The 24,078-nt window shown below is 41.6% G+C and overlaps 1 protein-coding gene across 1 annotated transcript in view; it reads right to left on the reverse strand.

The window, feature by feature from the left end:
* FAM81B (family with sequence similarity 81 member B) overlaps nucleotides 1–23,115 on the reverse strand; it is a 32,748-nt gene extending 9,633 nt beyond the window's left edge. The window contains exons 1-4 of the mRNA XM_056848766.1: nucleotides 23,027–23,115; nucleotides 9,931–10,189; nucleotides 6,636–6,754; nucleotides 4,493–4,622 (exon numbers count right to left, since the gene is read on the reverse strand). Coding sequence (XP_056704744.1) covers nucleotides 4,493–4,622; nucleotides 6,636–6,754; nucleotides 9,931–10,189; nucleotides 23,027–23,115 — 597 coding nt within the window. The remainder of the gene's footprint in view (nucleotides 1–4,492; nucleotides 4,623–6,635; nucleotides 6,755–9,930; nucleotides 10,190–23,026) is intronic.
* Between the last annotated feature and the right edge of the window lie 963 nt (nucleotides 23,116–24,078).

A 24,078-nucleotide genomic window follows, 5' to 3' on the forward strand; every position in this document is an offset into this window, starting at 1 on the left:
TAGCATTATATCCCTCTTGGTAGCATTTAAACATTTGCTTTTCAGAGAGTATAGGGACATTTATCATTGCACAAGGGGAGATGCTTTGTTTTGTTCGGTAATAGTTACTAAAAGATTACTATTCAGGATTTATGAAGTCCATCTATTTTGAATTTATAAGGTATCATTTCCCAAAAGTAGTCCCTTGAGCACAATTGTGAGAAAATTTGATACAATTTTAACAAATTAAAGTACATAAGGTACTCACGCCTTATCAAATGTAATGGGTGGTACGCGTCCTAGAATGATGTGCAACTGTGTGTGTGTCCTAATACTTTCCCAGCTAACCCTTTTGTGTCCTAAACACTTGGCAATGTTGTACATATATGTATTTGGGATATGTCACTGAGTACAAAAGGTCAAGTGAGAATCAGCATAGGAGTCTAATGCACAACCACAAAGTAGCTTCCCACACTCCTGGTTCAGTTTCATGGCATACATGTAGGGACATGGGAAGGATTTCTAGAAAGGCAGTTATCTTCCCCTGTGTGATTCCCCCATAACTCATCTTGTAGCTTGCATTGCCTGCAATTATCCCTGACAGCTATATGGATGGGGTGTAGGGGAGGGCTGTCATATAGAAGGAGGGTGCCGAGTTGTTTTCTGTTGCCCCAGAAGGTCGGACCAGAACCAACGGGTTGAAATTAAATCAAAAAAGTTTCCGTCTAGACATTAGGAAGAATTTTCTAACAGAGCGGTTCCTCAGTGGAACAGGCTTCCTCGGGAGGTGGTAAGTGCTCCTTCCCTAGAGGTTTTTAAGCAGAGGCTAGATGGCCATCTGTCAGCAATGCTGATTCTATGACCTTAAGCAGATGATGAGAGGGAGGGTATCTTGGTCATCTTCTGGGCATGGAGTAGGGGTCACTGGGGGTGTGGGGGGGAGGTAGTTGTGAATTTCCTGTATTGTGCAGGGGGTTGGACTAGATGACCCTAGTAATCCCTTCCAACTCTATGATTCTATAATTCTATGAATCAATACATTGTGAAGCACTTCACACTGTGTGCTAGTGGGAATGACTTGCGTGGGAACCACCTCTTCCTATCCCTTAAGTAAAAAATTGTATGTCTATGCCCTAGAAAATGAACTCTGCAGTCAGAAAAACCACAAGTCCATCCTAGACTAGTCACATATTTTAATACTCCCTAAGGAAGGTGGATACTAGCATGCTAGGGAGAAGGCTTGCTAGAATCTTTCTTCTAGGAGTGCAAATTTTCTATGTGCAAGGAGATTTGACATGAGGGAGCATTTTAAAATATATCCCCCACTTGCTATCTTGATAAAGTCCTAGCATGGTTGTACCACATGATCATTTCTTAAATTGTTACTCAGCGTATAGTTTGTACGAAAATTGTTCAGTAGGAAAAAATGTCCTGTGCATTTTTATTCTGCTTTATGTCTGTGTGTGAAATGACGGACTGTTTTTACATACTTTAGTATCCTGTTTTGTATGATTCTGACATGTATTTATTCTATTTCCCATTCATTGTGGAAGCTATATTTCTTAGTTTTACCAAAGGAGACAGGTCACAGTAGTGCCCCTTTTTATACTTTCCAGAAGCATCGTCAGTCACACCCTTTCAGGAATAATCATCCTTTGAAAGAGCCACAATTAATGCTAGTATAAGTTATATGAATGCAATAAAGTGGCGATTAGAAATGTAGGCAATGTATAGGCAGCAAATTACCGCTAGAAAGTAAAGAACTCCATGAACATTTTAGATATTGGGGCAAAAGAGGTGATATATTTTAGAATCACTGAAGCAGAATTACTTCAGACTTGACCTGCACAACTGGACCCCAGCAGCTGACACTAGTGCAAGTCTTATTTCTCGAGGTTATGTATGTTTATTCAAAAGTAAATCTGGCTGACTTCAATGAAGTGTAAAGTGTGCATAGGATTATAGCTCCAGTCTCCATTGGGAAGGGCTGTGTGAATATTACCTTAGTTCTCAGGCTTCTTTTCTGTTAGTACAGAGCATCTAAAAACTTTAATGCTAGACCTGCATGCAGATCAGAAACTGAAATGTGAATAATGAATCATAAGGGGCTTTAAAATGAGACTGTAGAAAGGCAGTTGACCTCACGCCTTCTCAAGAGTATTTTTCTAAGGGCTCAGATCTGCATGTGTCATAGCAGCTAACGCTAACCAGGAACTGATTGCCAAAAGGAGGGACCCTAGAACTCCAGCCTGCCTTGAAAGTCAGGTCCCTACATACCAGAAGTGTGAAAACTAGCTATGTTTATTCAGTGGTAAGGAAGTAGAAGTTCATATGCTTTCACAGACAGTTGTGTCTATTACTCATGCAGGTCTTAGAATCATAGAATCATAGAGTTGGAGGAGACCACCAGGGCCATCAAGTCCAACCCCCTGCACAATGCAGGAAATTCACAACTACCTCCCCCCTCCACACCCCTAGTGACCAGAAGATGGCCAAGATGCCCTCCCTCTCATCATCTGCCTAAGGTCACAGAATCAGCATTGCTGACAGATGGCCTCTTCTTAAAAACCTCCAGGGAAGGAGAGCTTACCACCTCCCGAGGAAGCCTGTTCCACTGAGGAACCGCTCTAACTGTTAGAAAATTCTTCCTAATGTCTAGACGGAAACTCTTTTGATTTAATTTCAACCCGTTGGTTCTGGTCCGACCTTCTTGAGCAACAGAAAACAACTCGGCACCCTCCTCTATATGACAGCCCTTCAAGTACTTGAACATGGTTATTATATCCCCTCTCAGTCTTCTCCTCTTCAGGCTAAACATACCCAGCTCCTTCAACCTTTCCTCATAAGACTTGGTCTCCAGACCCCTCACCATCCTTATTGCCCTTCTCTGGACACGTTCCAGCTTGTCTACATCTTTCTTAAATTGTGGTGCCCAAAACTGAACACAGTACTCTAGTTGAGGTCTAACCAGAGCAGAGTAAAGCGATACTATCACGTCGTGTGATCTGGACACTATACTTCTGTTGATGCAGCCCAAGACTGCGTTTGCCTTTTTAGTTACAGCATCACGCTGCTGACTCATGTTCAGTGTTTGGTCTACTAAGACCCCAAGATCCTTTTCACACACACTACTGCTCAAACAAGTCTCCCCCATCCTATAATTATGCATTTGATTTTTCCTACCTAAATGCAGAACTGTAAATTTGTCTTTGTTGAAGTGCATTTTATTAGTTCTAGCCCATTTCTCCAGCCTGTCAAGATCATCCTGAATCTTGGCTCTGTCTTCTACCGTATTTGCTACCCCTCCCAATTTAGTATCATCTGCAAATTTAATAAGCATCCCCTCTATTCCTTCATCCAAATCATTTATAAAGATGTTGAGCAACACAGGGCCCAGCACAGATCCCTGAGGAACTCCACTAGTCACTTCTCTCCAAGTGGACGAGGAACCATTAACTAGCACTCTTTGGGTACGATCTGTCAATCAGTTGCAGATCCATCTAACAATAATAGGATCTAACCCACATTTTCCCAATTTGTCAACTAGAATACTATGTGGAACCTTATCAAGAGCCTTACTGAAATCTAGATAAACTATGTCTACAGCATTCCTCTGATCCAGCAAGGTAGTAACTTTGATCCAGCAAGGTAGTCTTCCAAGAGTGAGCTTCTGTGTCCAAAACTGGACCTGAGCCATGAGCCCTTGTTGTGACCCTTCTCTTTCTCAAACACTCTGACGCTGAAAGGGAGGCTTTAAAGCAGTTAAACTCTTGTAATATACATGCTAAAATCTTTGATCTCAGACTTTGGGATTTTTTAAAGTGTACTGCTGAGATCTTTTTATTTAAGTAGTTCTGCTTTGTAAATAAAATGTTCATAAGCTTATGTAGTACATCACATCAGATATACATAGTGTTACTGTGATCATTCTGGAACCATGCATCATTACAGTACTGCTCTGTATTCTCCCATAGGAATACAAAACAGTGTTTGCTCATTTCCTAAGGGGCCAAGCGACTTGGGACAGGGCAGATCCTTCATCAGACATCCCAATGCTTTTCTATTACTCGAATGCAATAGCAGAAGCTGCCAGTTTGCTTGTGGAGTGTTGTCCCCCCACCTCATGATGTTTCCCAATCTAAATTTCCCCCCACAAGGCTGCTGTAGACCCCCTGGGGGTGGGAATACAGGCACGGCATAACAAGCGGCTTCAGAAAGGTGTTAAGAAAACAAAGTGGGTGGAGGGTATGCCCCCCAAAATATGCCCCCCAAAAAACACCAGCTGGCTTGTATGGAAGTCACAGATCTTCCATTTCATGTGTGGTTTGGCCTTCAACTGGTCACTCTGTACTCTTCGCCTTACACTAACATCCATGGGCAGTTTGCATAAAATGGTGTGTGTGTGTGTGTGTGTGTGTGTGTGTGTGTGTGTGTGTGTGTGTGTGTGAAGGTAATGTCTGACATACCTGAAGCTAAAATATGAAAAGACATTTTTTTCTGCAGGCCTACTCACCTTCATCTCTATGTTGTTATTGTAATTTTCCAGGTTAGACTGAATGGCGTGGATTTCTCTTTCTTGTTTTTGAATTTCATGTCTGATTATATTTGTATCTCCGGAGAGTTTTGCAATGCTGGCATCACATCTAAAAATGGAGGTTAACCATAAAAACATGGTAGCCATAAACACCTCCCAACTATCTTCATTCCAGTCATTCCCAAGGCTACATCTCATTCAGACCTATGTCTATTTAAAAGAATGCCAAGGAAGAATCCGTATAGCATGCAGTTAGTTCCTTAACTCTGCCCAGCCTAACCAGACTCTAACTTTTTAGTCTTTAACCAGAATGCAAAGGTGCCAAAATGAAAGAACTGGTTTTGTGGCTATGAAATTCCTCATTCAAATGTCACTTCTGCTATGAATTTGTTTTAGGCAAGCCACCCTCAGCTTTATTTATCCCTATCATATAGTGAAAGGATGAAGTACTGGTAAGAAGAACAGGCTAATGAACAGTAATGCTGTTGCCAGTTTTATTTCTATGTAATACATGTCAGTACACTGCTCATGTAAATCAAGCATCAGTTTACAGGATGTGAGATGGTACATGGGTACGAATACATATGAAAAATGGAGGGGGTATTTGTTCCCAGACATCTACAACCTGTTAGGAACGTTTTTAAGCATTTTGTAATGGGCATGGCTGCACCTGGGTGGTAACTTTCCTCACTGGTAAGTATCACTAGTGCTTTCTTTAATCTTTTCTACTGGCGGTGGTTCACTACTGTATATTAAGCCAGCTCAACAATTCCATAAGGGAACCCTTGTAGCAATATGCAGAAAGTCCTTGTACATAAATATAATTCATTTTATTGTATCCTTTTTTAACCTAAGGCCAATTATTCACACACTGTCCTATTAAAAATTAATTGTAAAATATAGCGAATGGAGCCAGCCCTAATGCTGCAATGTCAGAAGGATGTGCTGAGCCTGGAAATTTCACTTCTCTCTGTAAAAGGAAATAAATTGAATATTTGGCCTTAATTTATAAAATGGCGCAGATAATTAAAACAAAGCTAATGATCTGGACTCTTTCATGTTTGGTTAATTATGCAGGCAAGAGCCTCATTTTTCAGTTTATCCCTATCATTCCGTGTTCTTGTGTCAGTTTAAAATTGGAGAGCGCAAATTCTTTTTTAAAAATCCAGTTAACATAGTTGAAATAGTGTTGTCAATATATTCAATAACTATTCAAAAATGGTTGATCCAGTCACAGATGATTGTCCTGAAGATCTCATATACTCCTCCTCCTGCTCCCCCCCCACAGCTTATTTCATAAGTGACCTCAGTCACTTGTAGCAATCCATTACATTATTCCTTTTTCAACTGGAGAATGAAGCCCTCCCCCTATTTGCACCATGGGAAACTCACAACTGGCCCCATCCCTGAAGCTGGGTTATTTAGACTTTCTTCCAGCTGTAAGGGATCTGCTCACAGAAGTCGTTCCCTCAAAGCTAGAAGGACAGTAAAAGGGCACTGGACTTAATTTAGAGTGGTGTGAATCAAAATTCAGTTGCCATATACTTGACACGAGGGAGCGACTCCTTCTAGCCTCTGAGTGAAAAGTATTCCCTACTCTCAAGAAAGCTGGCAGAACTACAGTAAATTTGTGTATTTAGAAAATTTGTATGCCACCTCTCCAGACCTGCTTGAGGAGAGTCATAACAACACAACAAAACCAAGCAAACAATAAAAACTCATAATAAAAACATTAATATAACAATCCAAGCCCATAATAATACACATACCAGTCAAAACAAGCCATGGCATAAAAATAAAAACAGAACAGTGTAAAATGATATTGATAGAACAGACTGTAACACAGTTCTAAAAGGATGGAATTCCTTAGTTAAAAGCCTGGGTTTTTAGCCTGGCACCTAAAGGAAATTACATAGGCATCAGGTTTGCCTCAAGGTAGACTCCACCAGTGAAAAATCCTAATCTCTTGTCACCACCCACCATACCTCTCCAGGTGGGGTACAGGGAACAAGGCTTGAGAAGAGGATCTCAGTCAGCAGGCTGGACAATATGGGAGGAGGAAGTCCTTCCAATGTCAGTGGCTGTTAACTTAGGCATTTAACTCAGATTGTGCTGGGCTTACCTGGCTACTCTTCCACGTAGATCCCCAACTCCTTGCAGATGTTTATGATCCAAGCTTTGTACTGCTAAGTTGGTTCCTGATGTCACATCATCTCTTGCTTTGATTTGCCTCTCCAACATCTATGATTTTACAGGGAGTGTTAGAGACTGTACTGGCATGTGTTCAGTTTTCCATTTTATAAAATTATGCTTCTATTGCTTAAATGGGTCAGTGTTTGGAGCCTGAAAAATGACTGTTCTGTTGTGCAATAAGTTTAGCACAAATAGTGGAGTTATCAAGGAACAGTTCAGGAACACAGTCTCTTCCTCCAGATCTTCTGCCTGGTTCAAATTGTTCAAAAGGACCATGGAAGAGCCTCTTATCTGTCCAACATTACTGTCCCCAATCTTAGCATGGCCTTAACATCTGTGCGGTTTCACACCATGCCTTCTGCTATTCTAGATGGTCGCTATGCACAAGCACAAGATTGCTGCACATCTGTGTATTTGTGGGGCCATGGTCCCAAAAGATCTACCACATTATATTGTTCTGCCCTTTGTACATGTGTGTGTGTAAAGTGCCGTGAAGTCGCAGTCGACTTATGGCGACCCCTTATCGGGTTTTCAAGGCAAAAGACTAACAGAGGTGGGTTGCCAGTGCCTTTCTCTGTATAGCAACCCTGGACTTCCTTGGTGGTCTCCCTACAAATACTAACCAGGGCTGACCCTGCTTAGCTTCTGAGATCTGACGAGATCAGGCTAGCCTGGGCCATCCAGGTCAGGGCCCTTTGTACATAGAGCCTACAAATAAATTTCTTGCTGAGATTTTAAAAGGTATAAATTCTTCCTCTGAGGAAAATAAACTAATTTTCTTTCTCTCTGATGTGGACTAATATGTCTCTTAGAGTGCACAGTTTGCCTTGGTAGCCAAGAAAGTACATGCTAGGGCTGTGTCTAAAGCTGAAATACTTTATTTGTACATGAGCTTATGCCTTTTAATGAGTTTTTACATGCTTTTAACTTTATACTGTTAATGTTTTGCTGTAGTTTGTCTATGTCCCCTTTGGTGCATTGCAATTATAATGGCCTTTGGCCCCACATACCTACCTACCCAGTCCAAAATTGCATCCCAGTGTAAGACTAAGAAATGAACTGTTGGTTAGCCTGTTTTTAGATGCTTCAGCATAATGAGGATCAGCCTTCTTAGACTAGCTGATGGTTAGAGAGATACAAATCCTGGGGCATGCACACACACCTTTTAAACCCTTGGGGCTTGTCTGTCTCAATGTTGTCCAAAACCTCTAAGGAGTCTACATTGCCATATTTCATGTTTGCTCTCATGGTTCAGGCCTAGGTCAGAGTTCTTGAGAAAGTGGGGGCAATGGGAAGATTCCCAAGACCTAATCACATGGCCTGTCTTATTCTTGGGAAACCAATAGGCCTCTAGCTCAGCGGACATACAAATGAACTAGGTTTGGCTGAGTCGTAGGAAAGGAGGAACAAAGAGGAGATGGTGGAATCTGCACAAATGAATATTTTGTTCTGGTATAAAAGAAGAAGGATGGATCTGAATGGTATGAATAGGGTTGCCAGGTCCCTCTTCGCCACAGGTGGGAGGTTTTGGGAGCGGAGCCTGAGGAGGGCATGGTTTGAGGAGGGGAGGGACTTCAATGCCATAGAGTCCAATTGCCAAAGTGGCCATTTTCTCCAGGTGAACTGATCTCTATCGGCTGGAGATCAGTTGCAATAGCAGGAGATCTCCAGCTAGTACCAGGAGGTTGGCCACCCTAGACATGAATAATGGAAAGCCAAACCTTGAAGAAAACTTTTTACAATTTGTTCCTCTACTTGTAGGACATTGTATGTGCATCCAAACATTGTTCGTAAATTGATTTTTAATAAGAACAATGTGATTCTAAAGATTAACAGTGCAGTTCCAGGAGAGAGACACAGGGAAGTTCAGACCTGACTCAGACATACCCAGACTTGTGAGCTCGCCTGCTTCTGCCTGGCCTTCTACTAGCCTCCACTGCTGATGCCATTTGTGATGTATGTGTCACTGTTGGGTCAACTAAAGACTAGTGGTTAGTGAAAGGTCTAAGTCTAGAGTTACTGTAAATTCTCAGAATACATGGAAGAGTAAAAAGCAGACAGCTGTATCTCTTTAGCTCTATCCAACTTCATTCAAAGTATATAATTGTTATTGCATAAATCTAATTGAACTAGCAAATATTCTTTACAAGGTTTTTAATTATGATGTTTCTTCTCATACTTTAAAATCCACTGTCGGAAGCTGCCCGACTTGCTAATGGGCTTGTTGTTTACTATATACTAAGTGTTGATCGGCTTGTCCTACTCTTTCCTCAGGTGAGAAATCCATTTCAAAGTTATGTCTCCTCTCCATGTGCTCTCTCATGTCAAGTAGTTATGACTCCACAAGCAGGGCTGTTAACTATACTCTCCCTGGCGACTGGTTTTGCCGACACCCAAATTATTCATCTCTGTTATGTTGCATTCTCACACAATGGAGGCAGACTGAAAACCTGCTCTGAGCCAGTAAACTTTTAAATGGCAAATCTTTTTCATTTGCAGATGTCTATCCGTGCATTTATACTGAAAATAACTGCCTACCCTGGCTTCCCAGTTCTGTACAGTTAGTGAGCAAGGAAGGGGCCGTGCCTCAGTGGTAGAGCATCTGCTTAGCATGCAGAACGTCCAAGGTTCAATCCCCAGCATCTCCAGTTAAAGGGACTGGGCAAGTAGTTGATGAGAAAGACCTCAGCCTGAGATCCTGGAGAGCCGCTGCCGGTCTGAGTAGACAATACTGACTTTGATGGACCAAGAGTCTGATTCCGTATATGGCAGCTTCATGTGTTCATGTGTTCAACACAGATTGCAGGTGTGTGTGAGAGGGGCTATTTTTGAATGCTCCCCCACTTAAAGCCTCCATGACTGTAGTAAACTAGTGTGTGTCGTAAACACAGCATGGGGAAAGATTAATACGTGCAGGCATCATGAATATAAAAACAAAAGTAGAATCTGCAGGATCCAGCCAGTGGGTCCCTCACAACCCAAAAATCTGTCCTTTTGTGGCTTCCCTTGTCTTGATGATGAGGCTAACTTCAAGTATTTTGCATTCAGGAGTTAAAGCAGCTAGCTGGCTAGACTTTTTGCCTCCAGGGGAGAACAAAGACATATACATATTTTATAGGAACCTAATATTAAGTAAACCTGTCTAGAGCTGGGGGAATACATAGCTACTGGACAAACTAGTTTAAACAAATTGCCAATAATGCTAAACATAAAGGCAGTGGTACCTCAATGTCATGGCTGAGCTTTTTAACTATGCTCGTGATCGTCTGTATGTGGTTCTCCAGTAGCTGGAGGGCTACTGCCTCTCCTTGCTGAAAGCCTTTATTTCCCTGAAGGTAAGAAACAATGCCGTCTTTGATTCGAAAGGCCTGATCGAGAAGAACAGCTGTGGTCCTCTCCTGATTGGACAGTCGGTCTTCAAGAGAATTCACTCTGTTCCCAGAAGCGTTAGAAATTGCAGGCAGGAAAAACTGGTCCTGACTCCTGTCCAACAAGTAACCCCGCAACGTCAAAAGATCTTCAAAGTCAGTCATATATTACTTTACACCACTAACAAGTATTAAAATAAGACAACACATACTGCGGTACTAATTCCTTTTCCCTTTGTTCATATTACATGTAACAATATATTTGACAATAGGGTTACCAGGTCCCTCTTTGCCACCGGCGGGAGGATTTTGGGGTGGAGCCTGAGGAGGCTGGGGTTTGGGGAGGGGACTTCAACACCATAGAGTTCAATTGCCAAAGGGCCATTTTCTCCAGGTGAACTAATCCCTATCGGCTGGAGATCAGTTGCAATAGCAGGAGATCCCCAGCTAGTACTTGGAGGTTGGCGACCCTATATGACAAGCAAGACCACATAAAACTGCCCCAGGTAAAGACTCTTCATTAACCAGCTGACCATTTAAAATGTAACCAAAATTCATTGTTTTCAGCACCATGTGAAATAAATAACTGTGCTGTTGTGTCAAAGATAATAAGAATGTATCTGTAGGCAGAGAGTGATAAAAAGTGACAATTGTTGAGGTAGAAAATATGTCAACATGAAGTGCACAAAACTACCGTGTGACACGATATGGTGCTTTCCTGATTCAGAGAAGAATTAACACCTGTGAGACTAGAGAGAGTATCTTTGTTTACATGGCACTCAGAAAAATGTGCCCCTGGTTCCTTACAAAGAGAGAGTACAATTACTGTGAGAGCATACTATTCAATCTATCAAAAGAGTTTTAAAAACAGCCAGTTTGGTAAGAAACTGTGAAATTTGGATCGGTAAGGCCTGTCATTCCCTGGACCCATCTCTCAACCTCAGTTTCCCGGGTGCTTTGGAATCTTAGGGGCCTACCCTACAAGGGGCCTGTGAGGATGAGCAAGTCAAAAGACTGTTAAGCAGACTTTGCATATTAAATGTGCAATAGAAATTATTATTAAACATAAAATAGGACCTTGGTGAATGTGGTAAACTAATTTTACCAGAACACTCAAGGTCATTTCAAACACTACAATATGCAACTTGATTGTAAATCATCTTCTAAAAAGTGACTGGATATATGGATTAAAAAATCTGTTCTGTGTAGGAATTTTTAAAACAACTATGATGTGCAATAAGAGAAGGATCAGGCCTTTCTTTAGCGATTAAGGTCTTCTAATAGATATGAAAAGAGGAAGATAAAGATAGGTCATTCACTGTAAGGGGAAGGTCCAGTTTTATTCATAAATACAGTAGGTTCATATCTGTAAAAACTTGGTCACTGGGGATGTGGGGGGAGGTAGTTGTTCGTTTCCTGCATTGTGCAGGGGGCTGGACTAGATGACCCTGGTGGTCCCTTCCAACTCTATCCAAAGATGCTGTTGAACAGGTGAAATGTCATTTTTACCAGTGGAACAGTACTTTTGTGGAGGGGGAGGTCTGAAAGTTGCATTCCACAGACTCCATTCCACTACAGGTAGTACTTCTGCTAATGACGTCAACCTAACCTGATAAGTTGTTATACTTCTCAGTTTTCACACTCGAAAATCCCTGCTCAAAAATCTGAGAGACAGCAAAGAAGGGAAAAAATCCATCATCATGGAAACGGATCTTCCAAGTACCATCTGAATCACACTGAAACAACTGGGGACACTACATGTAGATCTGAGGCCTTATAGAAATGAAAATCGTTCAGTCTGCGCATTTATGAGTAATCTGTGCTTTAGTTTAAACTATCTGAGACTTGAGCTACCTCTCCACAGCTTTATTGCTTGAATAATTTAAGCATCTCTTAAAAAGGGAGACATTATGGTTATATAGCCTATACTTTATGTAGTAATACCTGCCAGAAACCTGGACTAATATCCCTGCAAAGCAAGTTGTAGACAGGTCTATGAAAAAGAAAAAAGGGGTGTGGAGGAGAGAGAACAAACATACCCCAGGAACGTGATGTGATTTTAGACTTAAGAAGAAGGAAGAAAAGTTGGTTTTTGTACCCCGCCTTTCTCTACCTTTAAGGAGTCTCAAAGCGGCTTACAGTCGCCTTCCCTCCCCCTCCAACAGACACCTTGCGAGGTAGGTGGGGCTGAGAAAGTTCGGAGAGAACTGAAACTGGCCCAAGGTCACTCAGCAGGCTTCATGTGGAGGAGTGGGGAATCAAACCTGGTTCTCCAGATTAGAGTCCGCCGCTTTTAACCACTACGCCATGCTGGCTCTCTGTTGATACCTCTCTATAGTAATTAAAAACTGTGATCAGGCTAGAAATTGGCCTGATGATATATTTTCACTTTCCTGCATATTTTTTCAACCATCATCTAGTTAAAAAGTAATTTAAATTAGGATATATTCAAATGAACCAACTTTTTATAAATCAACAATATATCTTTCTCTGGGTTTGGGGCAGCCATCACCTGTTTAAGGACAGAAGCTGGGCATCTGGTTTGCTTCCCTTTGAGACACTAATTCACAAAAACAGTTTAAATTGAAAGCTCTGTCAACTTTGGAGTTAATATTTTCTTCCAGAGCCAGATGAGGGCTATATATAGCATGTCTTTATCTCAACAGGCATCTAAGCCCTTCAACTGAAGCACTTTGTCTATTAGGCAAACCCGTTTAGAAACAGCTGCAGTGACGGCCCCCCAAAAATGACGAGGACATTATTTTTTTTTTAAATCAGACAGCCCATTTCTGTGAGGGAGCAAATTTCGAAGTGGAAAAAGCACAGTTAAGTTTCTCTCGCATACAAAACAAACTGCTGCATGAAGTAAATAATATAACGGCAGGCAAAACGTCAGCTTTGAGATGAGAAAACAGTGAAGCGTCAGTTTTGTCAAGTTAGTTTTCTCCGTATTGGCAACAGACTGCTGTGACGGACAAGGGTTTAATCTGCAGTAAGCTTGTAGCCAGCCTGAGAGGAGGCTGAGAGAAGAGTCTAAGGGCAAAAACGCATGGTCGCTTTATCCTCCTTAAATCCCTGTTTCAGCCAGGATTCAGCCAGGATCGAACGCATGCGTTTCGCCTAACAGTCGTTCGATCCTGGCTAAAACAGGGATTAAAGGAGGATAAAGCAACCATGCGTTTTCACCCTATGATTTGCAACCAGCCTGAGAGGAGGCTGAGAGAGATTCTGAGCTTGGTAGCGAGACTGAGAAGAAGCGTGACTGTACTCTGTGAACCTAAGGGGTTCTGTAAAGCCTAAAACAGTAGATCACACAACCTGTGGAGCGACAGGAGTGAGAACTGGGTGCAAGAGGGCCCATTCTCAGGTCACAAAGGGGAATTAGTCTCTGGGGCAGAGCTATCCCGGTTGCAGGGTGGTGTGGAGGATTACTGCCACTGGTGGTGGGGTAGTCAGTGAGAACTGGAAGAGGGATTTTGGATATTTCCCCATACTTCTGGGAGTTCTCTGAGGAGAAAGGGATTCAAAGACCCTTCACTCCTGTTAGCTAGGCGGGGAACAAAGTCTGTGAATGAGTTCTGAGTAACAGTTCCGAGAGACAGGACTAAGCTTGAAAACTAAGGACTGAAGGAACATAACTTGTGAAAACATCTAAGCTAAAGACAACTTGAATAACATCTGAACTAAGCTATCTCTCTGAAGTAATCTTGTGTGTGTGTGTTTGACTTTGAGTCTTCCCTCCAATTCTGCCTTTTCCTTAAAATCCATCTTGTGAGTTCTGTTCAATAAACTTCCTTGTTCTGTTTAACAAAGTTAAGAAGCCTCTTGTGTCAAATTTCTCTCTGAGGTAAATACAGAGTGTGGGACTAGAGGAGAAGAAAATCTCCTCACAATACACTCAGGCTAACGCTTTCCCTCAGCATATTCAGTCAGGCTGAGAGAGTGGGATATGGAAGAGGATATAAAGAGGGGGTGCGTCATAACTGCAAGCAGAGTTTTAAGTGGGTATGCATATGCATTATTTGTTTGTTTGTGTGTGTTTTCTATGAGTAGGGTAGAGTGTTCTCTTGTGTGGCAACTGCACTCTTGGGAGCAAGACCTGCAGCAGCCAACAGAACTATGAAAATGGATTGAATTTGAAAACGTGCGCCATAAGCTTTATGGCCAACATGGATATCACAAAATCACCCAAGGTTGGAAGAGACCACAAGGGCCATCCAGTCCAACCCCCTGCCATGCAGGATCCCACAATCAAAGCGCTCCCGACAGATGGCCATCCAGCCTCTGCTTAAAGACCTCCAAAGACGGGGACTCCACCACCCCTACACCCCCCCCCCCGAGGCAGCGCATTCCACCGTCAAACCGCCCTCACCGTCAGAAAGTTCTTCCTATTGTTTAGGTGGAATTGCTTTTCTCTTAGTTTAAATCCATTACTCCGTGTCCTAGTCTCTGAAGCAGCCTAGAACAAGCTAGTTCCCTCATTAACATGGCATCCCTTCAAATATTTAAACACGACTATCCTGTCACCCCTTCTCTTCTCCAGACTAAACGAACCCAGCTCCTTAAGTCTCTCCTCATAGGGCATGGATTCCAGATCTTTGATCATTCTGGTCGCTCTCCTCTGGACACGCTCCATGTTTTATTAATATATGTTTTATTCTAAGCAGTTCTTGGGGTCTGAGTGACATGATTTCAAGAGCATGGTTACAGATATATATTTCTTGCTTCCCAACTAGCAGGGTAGTGAATAAGTGCAAACAAGTATCCTTCAACATCTGCCAAACGTGAGGCATTTTTCGTACATCGAAAATGACTTCCTATCATAAGTATCAGTGACCTCAGTGCAGCCAGGCTGTCCCAGTACTATGTTGTTTTCAAAATACGCCATAATCTTATTGCTTCCCCCTCAATTCGATCCCTTAGCAGACCTGAAAGAGCATCTGTCAGAGTGAGTAGTTGCATGAATCCATACACACAACAGGGATAAGTCATGAATCATTTATGCCTCTTGGTCTTGTGAAATGCGTATCTGAGGAGAATGCAAATTATAACCTCTTGCAATGACCTCACATCCTGAGAAGCAACATCCTAAGAAAAATTCTGAAAATGTACTTTTAGCTTAGTTCCATTTGTCTTTCTCTTGAATCCACCAGTATTCTCCAAAACCACACTGTGGTCCATCTGTAACTGTATGTTTTGTGATTGTTCTTAAAAATGGTATAGACGGTGTTTTTTTAAGCTCAAAATGTCAGATTTTAATCAGGTATAGTTGTTGTTCTAACCTGGATAGCCCAGGCTAGCTCAATTTTGTCAGATCTAGGAAGCAAAGCAAGGTGTGTTCTGCAGTGTTCACATGAGAGACTGCCAAGGAATACCAGGGTTGCTGTGCAGAGACAGGCAATGGCAAACCACCTCTGAAAGTATCTTGCCTTGAAAACTCGATGGGGTCACCGTAAGTTGGCTGTGACTTGATGGCAAAAAAGAAGTTGTGTGTTTTTTTAATGTGCTGTTTGGTGAAATGCCTTCCTTCCACTCTATGGTGGTGGTGCAGGTGTCTGCAAGTCCTTTATTAGGCTGAAGAAGGGCTAACCCTTGTCCTCTCTAGCTAAAATGAAAATGGAGCACTCTGCTAAGCCCTGAGGGGAGAAAGGGACAAAATGAGTTGCCCATTCTTTTGAAGAGTGGGGCGCACAGGTAAGGTTGCCAGGTCCCTCTTCACAACTGGCGGGAGGATTTTGGAGTGAAGCCTGAGGTGGGTGGGGTTTGGGGAGAGGAGGGACTTCAATGCCATAAAGTCCAATTGCCAAAGTGGCTATTTTCTGCAGGTGAACTGATCTCTATTAACTGGAGATCAGTAGTAACGTCAGGAGATCTCCAGCTAGTACCTGGAGGTTGGCAACCCTTCTCACAGGGCACTTTCACACTTGCCAGATAATGCACTTTCAATCCACTTTCAATGCACTTTAAAGCTGGATTTTACAGTGTGAAATGGCAAAATCCACTTGCAAACAATCGTTAAAGTGGATTGAAACTGGATTGAAAGTATATTATTTGACATGTGTGAAAGTGCCCACAGTCAAGAGTCAAGCATTCACACATTCCTAGAAGACTCTCACATTATGCTGAAAAGGTTTCACCTTGTCCTCTGTTTATAAAGTACCATTTTTACTGTATGTAATTATATATAGGCAACATATGTTATTTTCTCTCTGTTCCTTGCTTACGCTTACTATAAAGACCTAATGATAGCTGACACTAAGAGATGAAAATGGACATAATTATTTGAGCACAAATGTTCGGACGGTTCACCTGGGACTTGGCAGGACAACTGCCCCTGTCACAGACAAGTATTTATATGAGAAATATTGATGCTTTGTGATGTTCACGAATTGAAAAGGGTAGAGAGAGATACAAAATATGATAGGAAGTGCTGGGGGCAAAAATGGGCCCAACCAGTGATTCTTCTTTTTTTTTAACAGAGCTGAGTCCAGTAGCACCTTAGAGACCAATAAGAGTTTCAGGGTATAAGCTTTCTAGAGTCAAAGCTCCCTTCATCTCTAAGGTGCTACTACTGAACTCAAACCTAAGTGTTCTACAGCAGACTAGCATGGCCATATAGGATTGCCCACCTCCAGGTACTAGCAGGAGATCTCCTGCTATTACAACAGATCTCCAGCTGATAGAGATCAGTTCACCTGGAGAAAATGGCCACTTTGGCTATTGGACTCTATGGCATTGAAGTCCCTCCCCTCCCCAAACCCCAGCCTCCTCAGGCTCTGCCCAAAAAACCTCCCGTTGGTGGTGAAGAGGGACCTGGCAACCCTATGGCTACCCTCTGAAACTATCTTATTTTTAAACATTTAGCTAATGATCAAATGAAAAAACTCTACACTTGAAAGTGCTGAGTTTGAGATGAACCTTTAAAGCCAAATTTTTTGGCACAGTTCTAGTTTTTTAAAATACAGCTGAGTCATGCTTCACAGTCATTTGCTTTCTTTTACAGCTGTTCTCCTTTGGGTTGCTCCCAAGATGAAGACCAGTTTGCATGGAGCATAACAAATGACACAGTGTTTGTGGGTCCAGATGCCTTCTTTGACACAACAGCTCTTAGTAATGGTGGCCTTCACCACAGAGTCAGGTCCATCTGCCATTATCTTAACAGACAAATGGTGCCTTGTGATAACAGAGAAGCTAGGTAACAACTGACTTACTTGTCCAGATACTTAACCAGCTCTGTAGTGTTCTCTGTTGACATCTTTTTTTGAAGTAAGGCTTATCTATAATGAGGGCCAGAAAGCATGATTAAACATCTGCTAATCAAATCAATTGCAATCTGCATTAATTTTACTGAATGGATTATAAAAAATCTGACATGTGTGGTTAATCTGATGCTCAATGTTTACTGTTGTGTATGTAGATTTCTGCTCACTTATACAGGGTTTGGAGACATGTCAACGAGGTTTTAGATAAACAGAGCTTACACATAGGGTTGCCATCTCCGGGTTTGCGAAATACCTGGAGATTTTGGGGGCAGAGCCTGAGGAGGGCAGGGTTTGGGGAGGTGAGGGACTTCAATGCCTTAGAGTCCAATTGGCAAAGTGGCCATTTTCTCTAGGTGAGCTCTATCGGCTGGAGATCAGTTGTAACAGCAGGAGATCTCCAGCTAGTACCTGGAGGTTGGCAACCCTACTTGTACTTCATGCATTTGAGGAGCACTGGAAGGGGGACTAAACTCTGCTTCACACAGACCGCCATCGTGTGAAGATCCCTTGGCACTTCCTTTGCATGGTATTTTCTTGATGTGGTGACTACAAACAAATCACATGGCTTGTATAGTAACCTTTGGGCCAAAAATGCATGGTCGCTTTAGCCTCCTTTATTCCCTGTTTCAGCCAGGATTCAGCCAGGATCAAACGCATGCGTTTTCGCCAAACGTGCGTTCGATCTTGGCTGAATCCTAGCTGAAACAGGGAATAAAGGAGACTAAAGAGACCATGCATTTTCGCCCTAGTACATGTGAAGTGGCTAACTGCATGCAGCAATAGTACCTAAGGACCTCCATGTAATTGGCCCCTGTTTGGCATGAGTACATTTAAAATTGTGGTTGTGGGGCCAATCCACATGAGAAAATCATATGTAAAAAAATCCTTTCTTGCAGAAAACTAGAATGTTAGATCAAGGACTATTGTCTACCTGGCCTTGATGCGCTAATTTTCTATGTGTGAAGTGTTTATTCTTTACATAGCTGAACATTCAATTATGTGACTTGTGAAGTAAGATACCTGGAGTGGAATCAGCATATTTTTTCCCTGAACTTGTAAATTAGCTCTTACTTCCATTAACGTGGCATCAAAGAAATCTTCTCTTATATGACAATATTTTAGGGAAGTTGAGGACAGATAAATGAAATAGGGAGAGCAGAAAAGTGACAAATGTTCCATTGCTGAGGCTGATAGCCTGATTGAAGACCTCTGTGGAGACTTCAGTACCTACTTCACCTTTTTTCTTTCCTTTACTCTTTCCCTACCCACACTGTAATGTTAGGAGTTTAAACAATGAACATTATGTAGCACCCCACAGAGTCTGAAAGAATAACAGAATGGCTTCTTCTTCCTTTTTATAACACTTGCTCAGTGCAATCTGTTTATGTGTTATAACACTGAAGTAACTGTTAATTCACTACAATAATTAAGAATGCTTCTTCTAAAAGTATCTTTCTCTCCTACAGCTATGATTATAACACCCCTCCCCTTGCTTGGTATCTGTGTTCTGGTTGTTCCTTGTTTTCAGGATCAGCATCAGCCACCTGCTCTTTACATTTATCTACTCCTTGGTTATCTCTCCATTCCCCTTTCTTCTTGCTATTTTCTTCATACAAGCTCATTTGCTATCTGCCTTTTAGGTTCCCCTTTCCCAAAAGGTTTTTGGACCTTCAGACATTAGGCTACGCTCTCTCTCTCAGGCTTTTGGCTGGGGCGGCAGCTTGTTTGGGGTTTTGTTCTGGATTTGTTGATCCTGGTTTTTAAGATGTTTTAGTATCACTACTGTGGTACACAGTTTCAGTTAGCTGGCTTTAAGGTTTTAAAAAGGTAAAGGTAAAGGTCCCCTGTGCAAGCACCGGGTCATTCTTGACCCATGGGGTGACGTCACATCCCGACGTTTCCAAGGCAGACTTTGTTTACGGGGTGGTTTGCCAGTGCCTTCCCCAGTCATCTTCCCTTTACCCCCAGCAAGCTGGGTACTCATTTCACCGACCTCGGAAGGATGGAAGGCTGAGTCAACCTTGAGCCGGCTACCTGAAACCAACTTCCGTCGGGATCGAACTCAGGTCATGAGCAGAGCTTGGACTGCAGTACTGCAGCTTACCACTCTGCGCCACGGGGATCTTACAAGATTTTACTTGTGGCTTTAATGCTTTTTGCTGGAAGTCACCTCCAACTGGAAAGCATCCTGTTTGAGAAGTGGGATGGATTTGTTTTAAATAAATAAATAGAAATTAGTGCCTAGCATACTGCAATTAAATAACTGTCTACTATTAGTAGTAATGCTGTGTAAAGAACAAAAAAGTCTAACAGCAGTAAATAAGAATTACTTCAATTTCCTCATATTACTTAAGGAAAAATGCTTCAGACAACAGATATTACAGGATATTAAGCCTTGAGCCAAGAGGAAAGGTGGGGGTATAAATGTTTTAATAAATAAATATAAAACACATCTAGCATATTTTAAAATATTATGATTATAAATTGAATGGTCCAAGAGTCAACAGACAGCTTAACTAAGTTTGAATTACCTCAGATGATTTATTTCCGTTAAGCAGAGAGATGTGCATCTACCGGTCGCTTAAGAGCTTAGGCTGTTGACCAGCTCTGAAAGATGCTTAGAACAGCCATAGCTGTTTCCCTGGCGATGCTGTGATGTCAACATTCCATTTCCATGGCTAGGGATTCCAGGTCCCTCTTTGCCAGCAGCGGGAGGTTTTTGGGGCGGAGCCTGAGGAGGGCGGGGTTTGGGGAGGGGAGGGACTTCAGTGCCATAGAGTCCCATTGCCAAAGCAGCCATTTTCTCCAGGTGAACTGATGTCTATCAGCTGGAGATCTCCTGCTAGTACCTGGAGGTTGGCATCCCTATTCAGGACCCACAACAGACGTCAAAACTTGCATTAGTAAGACATCTGTACTAAAATCATCTTTAATTTATAGCATTTGAATTTGAGTTTAAACTTTAGGGTGATTCTGCCTGCTGTTGGAGGGTTGGTCAGATATGCCCTTTTAGCACTATTAGCTCCACTGGTTCTAGCTCCTCATTTGCACAGCAGAAGAGGATGTAACAAACTATGTTGGCTTGAGCTCTTCCTGGATCATATTTCAAACGGGCAATTTTTATTGCTGGGGTATAACAATGTCCTTTAAATTTTTGCCATGCTATCAGTGATGCGAGAATGTTTGCTATTAACGGGCACCTCTTTCCCTAAGGAATATAAGCACACTGTTTAATGGGACTTTGACTAGCATCCTTATTTGCATTCACAGAATTGGAGATTGCATGAAAAAGAAACTGAGCATTTGCTGATCGCTTGTTTCCATGCTATTTTGGTTTTGTGTTCCTGAGAACTGACAGCACATACCATATTTGCAATTATTGTGGGGAAACTTGGCATAGTGAGTAACAGCAGAGCTCTTGAAGTTGCATTCGCTATAATGCATATAATTTCCAACATTTTATTAAAGAAAAAATAAAAATAACACTAAAGCAGTAACAATTCATAAATCATATTCATAGTAGTAATATAGCTTCCGCTGTTCCTTATAATAAATTCAGCTTTCAATGTATTTCAATCATTTATTAAAAGAGGAGGGGAAACTGGTTATAATGTCTTTTCTGTCCCATAAACATGTTAATTTGGTAATTAAGGCTATCTGCCAACTTTTCTCAACCAGGCAAAGAATAAAGTATTTTCCAACATTTTGCCTATAATAATATGGCTGACAATACTTAATTGCCAACCAATTCACAATGTTTTCTTCTTATATTACACCTTTTAAATAATTCCACAGAACAATTAACAGATTTTATACAATTTCATAACCAATTATATATTTGAAATTCATAAAATTTCTATATATTTTCATCCTCATATTCCACAAACAAGACTGGGGGTTCTTGCATATTCCAGGATTTCCCTTAAAACGATAATAGAAAACAGCAAGAGTCTAGTACCACCTTAAAGATTAACAAAATTTCTGGCAGGGTATGAGCTTTCGTGAGTCACAGCTCACTTCTTCAGAACAGAGCTGTGACTCACGAAAGCTCATACCCTGCCAGAAATTCTGTTGTCTTTAAGGTGCTACTAGTCTCTTGCTCTTTTCTACTGCTACAGACAGACTAACATGGCTACCCACCATGACCTAAAAATGATAGTAAATAAAAACGTCATAACCCCCACACTCTAACTCTCACAATGAACTTATGGAGTCTGAGCATGTTCATTGACCACAAAACATTGAGGTCAGTTAAGCGAACACACACACAAATGGATATTGGGAGAATGACCTGCTCAGGCTCCGAAGAGCATCTAGTATCCATTTGGGGTTGAGAAATTCCTGGAGATTTTGGGAGTGGAGCCTGGGGAGGGCGGGGTTTGGGGAGGGGATGGACCTAGGGTTGCCATGTCCCTCTTTTCAACCGGCGGGAGATTTTTGGGGTGGAGCCTGAAGAGGGCGGGGTTTGGGGGAGGGAAGGGACTTCAATGCCATAGAGTTCAATTGCCAAAGCGGCAATTTTTCTCCAGGTGATCTGATTTCTATCGGCTGGAGATCAGTTGAATTAGCAAGAGTTCTCCTGCTACTACCTGGCAGTTGGCAATCCTAGACGGACCTCAGTAAGATATAATGCCACAGCCTACCCTCCACAGCAAGCATTTTCTCCAGGGGAAATTATCTCTGTCATCTGGAGATCAATTGTACTGGGATATATCCTGGCCTCACCTGGAGGTTGGCAACACTAGGTATCTCAGATGGGGAGTTTTGCATCAGGGATGAGGCATTTCACAGTTGTTATTTTCCCTCCCTACAGCTTGATCTATGCAAACCCTCGAATATTCTGAAATCAGAATCATCATAGATGCCTGAAGATCTTTCAGGAACAGGTCATAAAACGAAAAACAGAAAGCTATTAGACTTCTCAAAATGCCAAATTAAAACAAAAATTCCCAAATACAATCACACTTCTGGAGTCAGTCTACACATACACTGGTAAAATTTACTCTGCAGTTTGGTTTGCAAAGGTGTAGCCCCTTGATTTTAATAAGTAATAGTGGGCTTTTAAGATTTAATATGAGGAACAAGGCCCATTTCAGTGGAGCAACTGTATAGCCTTTTATTAGAGATAAAATTGTCACTGTTGTTCATTCAGTAACTCTTCTCTTGTTCTTACTGTGACAGACCCAAGCTGCAGTCAGTCCACCAAAAAGAATAGTCCTTAAATTTTAATGGGGAAGTGGCTTGAAAACTGCAGTTTATTACTATTATGAAACTGGAACAAAATCACAGAAACTATCCTACTTATGCGGACGACTATATTTTCTTTAACACGAGCAAAAGCAATGCAACATATTATAGCAATATAATTATATATTGTGATTTTGCTATGCCAAGATAATTGAAAAACCATTTATGGCTTTTCAGGTGGTTGATTACCATAATGACCCCCTCCTCTGCACACTACTGTGATTTTTTAAAAATACGGCAGCATTTTACCTTGAATCTGATTTATCTCTGCCTTTCTAAAAGCTTTAAAACAGCCCTATTAATATTCTTGATCCACAACAAATGCCAAATACTACTGCCTAGAAAAGCCCTGAAGTCTGTGCTGAGCTAAACATTAATTTCTGCTGTAATCATTTGTCATCTTACTAGTTTTCGCTTAACAGCATCAGAGAAACCACAAATACCTGGCCATGAACTTCTTGGGGAAGCTGTTGTACTTCTTTTTGGATGGCAAATCAGAACAAGAAACTTCTGCAAGTCTGACTTTTTTCATCAGAAGCTTGCACTACACACGGTACTCTGTCCGCAAGATACTTTTGTTTACACCTGTCTCTAGGCAACTAGAATGCCTTCTTGCAGGCAGGGAATTATGCCGGGAAACTGATGGCTGTGTGTTTCGCACTGAAATAAGGAATTACCATTTATTTGTATTTATTTTAAAATGTGTGTCCTACAGTTTGACCCTCTATGGACCTCATTTGCCATATATAGACTTGTTTTATCCAGTGCAGAAATCACCTGAAACAGAATGGTGACCTAACCATTATATTTATTTATGTATTTAAACATTTATACCCCACTTATTCTTGTGATTCAAGGTGACTTACAATAATAGTTAAAAAATATCAGTTCTCTGGGAATCTTAGAGCTCTAGAGCAGGAGATAGAAATTTTAAAAAATTGCACAGTTAGAACAGAGCTTTGACAACTTTTTATGGTAGATCCTCTATTAAAAGACATTAGGATCCTCTGGGGTGCATATGGGCTCATTAGGGTTGCGAGGTTCCTCTTTGCCACCGGTGGAAGGTTTCTGGGGCAGATTCCAGTAGGGTGTGGGAAAAGTTGTCCCTGCTGTGGAAGCAGGAGCAAGGGAGATGTGGCGAGGGCTGGCATGACACAGTGGTTAGAGTTCCAAGCTAGGACTTGAAACAACTGGGTTCGAATCCCCAGTCTGCCACAGAAGCCTGCTGGGTAACCTTGAGCCCATCTCTTACCCTAACCTATGCTCATAACTGCAGAACAGTTTCATGGATGATTTTATCTAGGGTTGCACACAGAACTTGTCCTTGGTGGTGGGTTTTTAATTTGACACTACATTGAATTTCCAAGTAACATAATCAGTAGTACCATTTTCACATTACTAATGACAACTGCTGAATAAAAATATTTTATTGAGATTCTATTCTGCTTAAAATTTAAATTTAGTATCTGGAGAGGCCCACAACTTTGATTTCATA

The sequence above is a fragment of the Euleptes europaea genome, chromosome 4 (genome assembly GCF_029931775.1).
Source record: "Euleptes europaea isolate rEulEur1 chromosome 4, rEulEur1.hap1, whole genome shotgun sequence".
In the NCBI taxonomy this organism is placed as follows: Eukaryota; Metazoa; Chordata; class Lepidosauria; order Squamata; family Sphaerodactylidae; genus Euleptes; species Euleptes europaea.